General features: G+C 49.1%; 1 protein-coding gene across 1 annotated transcript in view; it reads left to right on the top strand.

The window, feature by feature from the left end:
• The window catches only part of SLC16A2 (solute carrier family 16 member 2), a 150,070-nt gene extending 146,181 nt beyond the window's left edge, over window positions 1-3,889 (top strand). The window contains exon 6 of the mRNA XM_058713551.1: window positions 1,313-3,889. Coding sequence (XP_058569534.1) covers window positions 1,313-1,533 — 221 coding nt within the window. The 3' untranslated portion in view covers window positions 1,534-3,889. The remainder of the gene's footprint in view (window positions 1-1,312) is intronic.
• The last annotated feature ends 4,042 nt before the right edge of the window (window positions 3,890-7,931 follow it).

Here is a 7,931-nt window from a genome sequence, read left to right on the forward strand (position 1 = left end):
CAGTGTCTTCTCTCTTCCTCTTTATAAGCAAGTTATTATTTGCAAGGTAGTTGGGCAGAAAGAGAAGAGAAAGTGGACCCTGGCTTCATTAAGACTTAGAGATACTCCCCCTCCTTCTCTATTGGCTTCTGAACTAAGCCTGTAGAAGAGACTTTGATTAAAGCCAAATCCTAGGACTGGGCCAGTGAGGCTTACTTCTAGCAGGTAGTAGGCAAAGTGTTGGCTTGCTGTCTTTCAGTATTCTCAGTTTCCTTCTCCACTCTCCCAAAAGAGCATTGTTGATACCCCAGGGGACATAGGAAACAAGGAAAACCAATGAAAAGAGAACTCCATTTCTTTTCTTTAGGATTTAATGCAAATATTGATTTGCGGGTTAGCCTTCCTAGGCTAGCCAACTGGGCTAACTCAACAAATATCCCTTGAACACCAATTGTGTGCAAGGTGTTGTAAGGGCATGTCATGCTGTGTGACAGTGACAAAAGCTTCCACCCAGGCCCTTATGCAACAGCCATGGGGCTCACTGAAGGAGGGGAGCCTCTACCCAGCCCCCAGTCCCAGAGGTGGATCCCAGAATCCACAGCTCTTTCCATTTTGCTTACCATCTAAACAGCCCAAGGGCATATTTTCCTTTCCTCAGTAGTGTTTCTGTGATCATCTTTCCTGTGAGGTGCCCCATGTTAGCTTCTGAAGGTAAGTAGAGGAATACTTGCATACCATGCCAAACATATCCATGTTATTAGCAACCTATAGAAACCCAGAGGGGCCACCATATCTATAACCGGATGAAGGATATACAAACAGCCTTTCCTTAGGGTGAATGGGAACTTCAGAGAAAGGGCACCTCAGAGAAAGAGAAAACAGAAACTTAGCTGAATTGTTCCATAAGAACACTCTAGCCTAAGTTGGAGGTGGAGGGTATATCACTATAAATCAAGTCAAGATTTGGCCATCTTCTGTGGAACCCTTTTGAACTAGCTTCCCTCCTAACTCCATACCTAGGAGTGACTGGAAGTCAAGCTGTAGCTTCATGAAAGTAAAAAATGGAGAACTTTAAGAGAAGCTTCATTAGCCTCTTTCATAATAATCATTAACCTCAAGGGCCTGCAACTCCATTACTTCAGAGAGGAGCCACCTGAATTTGTAACAGAGGTTTTATTTTTTTCATTGCGAATGTTTAAATTGAGGGGATCCTGGGTAAAGGTAGTGCAGGCCAAGATCCACTGGATAGGCATTGTGATGGCCCCTAAAAGAGGCAGATAGCATCTTTGGGCAAAAGGGCAAAGCTGAACTTGACTTGTCTCTCTTATTTCAGGCCTCCTCCGCAACTGTTTTGGGGACTACCATGTGGCCTTCTACTTTGCTGGTGTGCCCCCAATCATTGGGGCTATAATCCTCTTCTTCGTCCCTCTGATGCATCAAAGGATGTTCAAGAAAGAGCAAAGGGATTCCAGCAAGGATAAAATGTTGGCCCCTGATGCAGACCCTAATGGGGAGCTGCTGCCTGGCTCCCCCATCCCTGAGGAACCAATCTAATGTGTTTTCCTTGCCATTGTGTGCTTCTCCCCAACCCTTTCCCTTCACTCCACCCTGCTCAGCTTTTACATTTTTGCCATCAGCACACTTGTTCTCAAACATGCACACACAGCAGTTCAGACACCTGACCATCCCCTTGGAGCCAAAGCTCCTGTTAAACTCATTAACCAAATTCTCCATGTTAATGCCTTTAAATTTGCCAGGGTCCTTCTCCCAGGAGCTAGAAAAGCTTGGGATCCCCCTGGCCTTTGGAACATCTCCATACACTTTCTAACACCTAGAGATGGTACCTCCTGGCCCCAGATTGCTAGTCACCCACTAAAAGCAACTTCCAAAGGTGCTACTGTGTCCCTCGGAGCCTGGTGGGAAGACCCAAGCCTCTGTGTGCTCAGGATTTCTTTGTCATCTGTCCTTGGAAACCATTGGTAAAGGGGAAGAGAAAGGGCAGAGAGGTAAAATCAGACAATGAGCCTTGCTTAATCTCAGAGCCTCTGAGGGCTGTGGCTTCCCAAGAGCTGTGGGTGACATCACTTTACAAGTGTACAAATAGTTTCCCCATCATACAGTTGGTTAACAGTCTGCTTCTTTCTTCCCTTCATTTCTTTCCTTTACTGCTTCTTCTCCCTTCTCTTCCCCCTCTATTTCTTTTTATGACTATCATAGATGCATGGGTGCTTGAAGACAGGAAGGATCTAGAGCTTGTGCCAATCAGCCTCACCTTGGCCCAGCCCACCCCTAACATGTCATTAATTCCACTCATCTCAGGCTGGCCACATCTTACTTTTTGGCTAAAGCTTCTATAATTATAAACTGGAAGAGTAGAATATCACATAGGGAAAGGGATCTTAAACACCATAAAGCTCCACTCACTGATTTTTACAGATTTTCCAGGCCAGTGCAGTAATTTGCAGGCACTACCAGCTCCCCATCCTTATATTCATCTGTCAAAATGTGAAGAAATTCCTTTCATCTCAGCATGCAGAGGAGGACTGATGATGGGGGAGGGCATGATTGGGGGAGGGGCAATAGTTATTGACCTGGCAAAGGACCAACTCCTCCATCTCTCATTATTCATTATAGGTTAATATTACCATCTGGGTCAGGGCAGGAAAGGGACTGTTTTAGGGAAAATTCCATTCCCAACCTGGATCCCCCAAGGGTAGAGGCAGCAGCTGCATGTAGTGTTGAACAATTTCTCTTAGGAAGAGGGAAGCTTCCTAGCCTTTATCACTGAATGTGTCTCCCATGCTGGGCATTCTGAGCCATTCTGCTTAGCAGGCATTAAAGGTGCCAAGAAAGGTAGCGTCTGGACCATCTTAATCCCTCTGAAATAGGTGCCAGATGTTCCCCTATGCCCAGATTCTGGGCAACACTCTTGCTGAAGAGCATTCCCAGCCAGGCTGTGTCCAAGCTAGCACAACTCACCCCCTTAGGAGCTCAGTTTCTCTCCTTACTTGGTCTCTTTGTGTCTCTTTCTCCCTATTCTGGGCATTTGTCTGTTGTGCTCCTGTTACTCTAATCTTTCATCACCTTCTTGTCAGGCATCCTTGGCTGTTACTTGGAGCTAACAGTGACTTGCCACCCTAAGACAGGGCCATCCCAGGGACAGAAGGATGAGGTTGCTTGTGAGGAGCTCCAAAGAAAACAGTGGTCCCCACCCATAACATTTTCCGCTACAAACAGGCAGCTGTGGCATGGTGGGCCTATGATGGCCTCATTCAAGTCCAAAGTCCTGTATCCCCTCCATTGGTCCTAGTCCAGCTTTTATCAACCCCCCAAAGGAAAACCCACTGGCTCTTAGACCTGTGGATAAGAAGGGGCCTAATTACTATCCTGTTGGCTCCAAAAGCAGTGGAACAGGGGGAGCTGGGCCCCAGAAGCCTTGTAACTGACCACTGAAAATGTTGGAGCAACAAACCCCTGCTCTCATTCTTCCTGTCCTTCCCCCACCAAGTCACTAGAGGGAAGTTCTGTAGGGCTTCAAGGTGAAGGCCTTGAGGTGAGCACCTTTTGCTGCTCAAGGTGAAGATAGCTCTTAAAAATCAGGCTGCCAACTACTTCTCTCCAGATGAAGGAAAGACATTCACAGGTCGCAAATTTGCCCTATCAGTTGTCACATGACATAGTGGGATATCAGTTTATTTCTTCCACATATGTGTATGTACATGTGTGAGCTTGTGTGTTTTGGAGAGAATGCCAGTTGGTGAAAGCAGCTCAGTATTAATATTTTGGGTAGGATGCAGCCTCTAATGCACCACAGTTAAATCTAGGAAAACGAACAAAATTTGGGAGCTTGAGATCTGGGACATTTAAATCCTCAAAAGGTTGGAACAAAATAAACAGATCTAAAAATCTAGATTTGGTATGTGTGTTGCCTACAAGGGTGAAATACTCTTAACAGCAAGAAGTTTGGCTTCAGAACTGAAATTTCGTTTCAAATAAAATTTCTGCCAGGGTCTATACTCTCTGTGAGAGCAGAAATTGGAAAAGGAGCTATATAGGGGGTTTGGAGCTGGGTGGATTCTAATCTAATCTAATCTAATCTATTCAGGATTAGATTTTTAGGAGCTCTAAAGTAGAAAAGCAGTCACTTTACAAAATGAGAGCACAATTAGTGGCTGAGGCTCAGTGGAGGCCCCACCAAGGCCACCGCCTTGGGACTTACATGCCATGTTGAAAATGGACATAGACCTTAGCAACAATCCAATTTAATCCTCTCCCTTGTTATTGATGGAGAACCTGAAGGGACTGGTATAGCTGGGTTACACAGCCAGAACAGCAACAGACCCTGGAATTGAGGGTGATGCAAAAGAGAGACCTACAACAATGACAAAAGATGGGAGTAACTTGAGTCTCCCTTGTCCACGTTCTGCATTGAATTTAAGTGAGGAAACCTGAGGCCTAGAGATAGTAAGGGACTGAGCAAGTTCACATAGTTCATCAGTGACAGAGCATACTGAGACTTGGACTCAGGTAATTGACTTCCAGTCCAGTCCAAATCCCTTATTTTACAGATGAGGAAATGAACTCAAGAAGGGGGAAATAATTTGTGTACTTCATTTAACAACTTATGTAGTGAGCTCATTTCCCAAAGGATGTCAAAAGGACCAGCTCCAAGCAAAAATGAAATCTGAACAGTTTGATTTTAGCATATCACGTCTTTTCAAGATTACCCTCACCCTCAACCAACACATACATTTGGTGTTCTCTCTTCCTAAGCACTCAAGACCTTCATGCAGCCTTGCCCTTGGAAAGCTGGCCCCACTTACTGCTCTTCCATCTCCAGTAACCCAAGAGGTACAAATAAAGTCCATCTCTCTGTGGCCATACACTGAACAGAGGAGGGGTAATGAGAGGGGGATGGTTTCCTCTGAAAGAGGGTGGTTTACCATTCAGCTCTTGGCAATTTTCATTTCTCCCCTGACTTAGTGCCAACATCCATAGGCTGCCAGACTCTTCATCTCCTCCCACTGAGACTAATTACTCTGTCCTGCTGCCTGGCCCCAGTCTCTCCCACCCAAGTTATACTGCCTCCTCTCTCCCCTCCTCCAGTAGCCCCAAGGCCCCAGTCTGTGTTTGATCACTCAGATCATTAGATTTCAAAGCTGTGGAATCCCATAAATTTTATGAGCACATGCTTTCCTCCAGGGCCTTTTCAGGTCTGAAGAGGGAGCCAGCAGCTGCCTGCCACTTCTTCACAGCAACAGAACAGGCCAGCTGACAGGGATTACAGGTGCCCCCCAGCAAATCCCTGATGTCTGACAGCTGGCACCTAGATAGGGTGGGTGCTGGTTTGAACCAGAACCCTTGAAGGGAGTTTTGAAATTTTAATGAGCTGAAATGTACAGGAGACTCCAGAGGCATAAGGAAAGGGATTAGATACCACTCCTGCAAAGGGTTAAGGAGGTTTTGCTTCAGAAGGCCCTTCAATTCCTGCCTTCCAGCTCTCCCTAGTGGTCACCAGAAGCAGAGTTCCATGACTGATTTTCAAGTCATTCAGAAATATTTTCTAGGGACCTGCTATATGTCAGGCATTCTGCTAGAACTCAGGGATTTCACAATGAAAGAAGCAGAGGTGGAGAAAACAAAGAGAAAAACACAAAAAGGAATTTATAATATCTTTTTTCTGAGATACATTTTTCTCTTCTGGATCCCAACAGCCCCACAGCTTACAGACCTCAGAGCTTTGGGATGGGAATAGGAACCACCATGGCCCTTCCAGGATGGAGGCCCCAGCATTTCCACCTTACTGTCTGGCCTCCGCCTGGCCAAAGCCACCTGGGAGAACTATTCGCTCCTCAGCATTGGTTTCCTGCTAAGCCAGAGCCTAGCCAGATAAAATTAACCACTGTTCACATCTAACAAGTGTCAGAGCTTAGCCCAGCAGCACTCTTGCCTGGCCAGTAGGACTCATAGATTGACAGTACCTGTAGAGCGCCCCCAGCCATACCTGCTTCAGGGATGAGAGACTAGAGACAGGCAATTGCTACCCTCCTTTTCCCACTGCACACCCACGTTACACCGCCTTCAAAACGACTGGGCCCTGGGATCCGGGAATGGGGGTGCTAACAGGTATCCCTTCCCACCAGGTCTCCACGCCTACCCTACACTCAGGGAGTGCCTGGAGATAGAGATGGGGCTGTGGTCCCGCGGGTCCCGGGCATCGCTTGGTTCTGCCACCGTCCTCTGGCTACACTGGGCGGGAAAGGGCAAGGTTCCTGCCTCCTCCACCCTGTGGCCCTCCATCCACTTCCGCGTCTGGGGAGGGTAAGAACCCGGGAGACGCGCCACAGAGATGTACCTGACCCTGCTATACTCAGATGGGAATCAGGCCCGCCCAGGGGAAGGGGGCGGGAAGAAAGGCGAGAGAACCCAGCGCCAGGTCCTGCCAACTGCTCAGAGAGCCAGATGAATAGACCGCAACCGCCGCGTGTCCCGGGCTGCGCTCCTCCTCCATCCCCCTGCCCCCACTGCCCCGCCCAGACCACCACCACCGGGGACTGCAGTGTCGCTACCCCCACCTAGCGCTTGGTCCCGAGCCCTGGAGGCAATCCGGGCTGGACCAGCGACAACTCTGTCCTACCTGAGACCCTCTTCTCTCTTCCCCTTACCTGATCTGGCCCCAAGGCCCCAAGGTTAGAGTCAGCCTGCAGCTGGTGAAGGATCTAAGCGGTTCTGCGCAAGGGGCTCTCAGAGATGCGGGGGCCGGGGGTGGGAATCGCCTCCAGGAAACGCTTGGGTCCAGAGCAGCCATCCTCCTCCGCCTGCCTCTCCAGCCTCCAACCCTGGGCAGGGCCTGTGGGGCGCCTCCTCCACGCAAGTCAGCACAATGAGGCTGCTTCTTCCAAAGAATTGACCAACTCCTCAATCCCAAGAGTCCCCCATAATAGCTGTCCCCAGAACTCCTGGGGAGGGGTGGGCAACCACGTGGGTGAGAGCTCCCAGCTCAGGTCTGCTCCCTCACCACATGGTCCCTGGATACCACTCAGGGTGAAGGTGAGCCCCCACCAGCTGCCCTAGGTTCACACAGGTATACTAGTGGGATTTCCTAGGCTTGAGAAACCTCCCCCAAACATGAACGGACCAGATTGACTCTAAGACCCCCTCCTCAATTTGCTCCCCATCCGACACTCCTCCACCCTACTCTCCATCAACCTGCTTCCTTCAGCCATTTGCCCAAGTGGGAGTGAAAGAGAGGGAGAGGGTAACCACTCCCACTCCCCTCTCCCACTCAGCCACATACACTCTTCCTCCCCTAGGATGGAGTCTTCTGGGAGGCTCAGCCCTGCAGTTCCATCTACCTCAAAGCCTTGCAAAGGCCAGTTTCCTCCTGTCAGTGAGACATCTTTCAACTACTAGCCTCCTCATTCGCCCCACCCCCACCCCTCATGCACAGACACACTTCCTTCTTCCTTTGGCTCCATGAACACAAGGGTCTTCCCCCCAGCATATCTGGACACAGAGACTCCCTTCAGTGATAACAGGGTGCCCTCACCTTTGGGTGGGCAACTTACAGTTCACAGGTGCTCCAATATCCCTCATCACATTTTATCCACCCCCTGCAACCCCGAGAGGCAGCTGCTCTTATACCTGCTTTACAGATGGGGAAAGAGAGGCCCTGACAGGAACTAAGTGCCAGTTTTCTAGCCCTTCTCCAAGGATCTTTCCACCCTTCCTTACAGAAAGTAGGGAGATAAGTGAATCTCTCATTTCCCCCTGACTTCTCAGAAAGTCTGCTTGCTGCTCCTGGAGTCAGTACCTGCTGCCCCCAGGCCCACTCTGTCCCCCAAGGAAAACTGGGCAGTAATGGCACCACAGTCCCAAAATGGAGGCATGAAGGCTGCAGAAGCTGAGCCAGAGTCCTTGTGCACCCCCCATCCATCCACCCACCCCAGCCT

The sequence above is a fragment of the Neofelis nebulosa genome, chromosome X (assembly GCF_028018385.1).
Source record: "Neofelis nebulosa isolate mNeoNeb1 chromosome X, mNeoNeb1.pri, whole genome shotgun sequence".
In the NCBI taxonomy this organism is placed as follows: domain Eukaryota; kingdom Metazoa; phylum Chordata; class Mammalia; order Carnivora; family Felidae; genus Neofelis; species Neofelis nebulosa.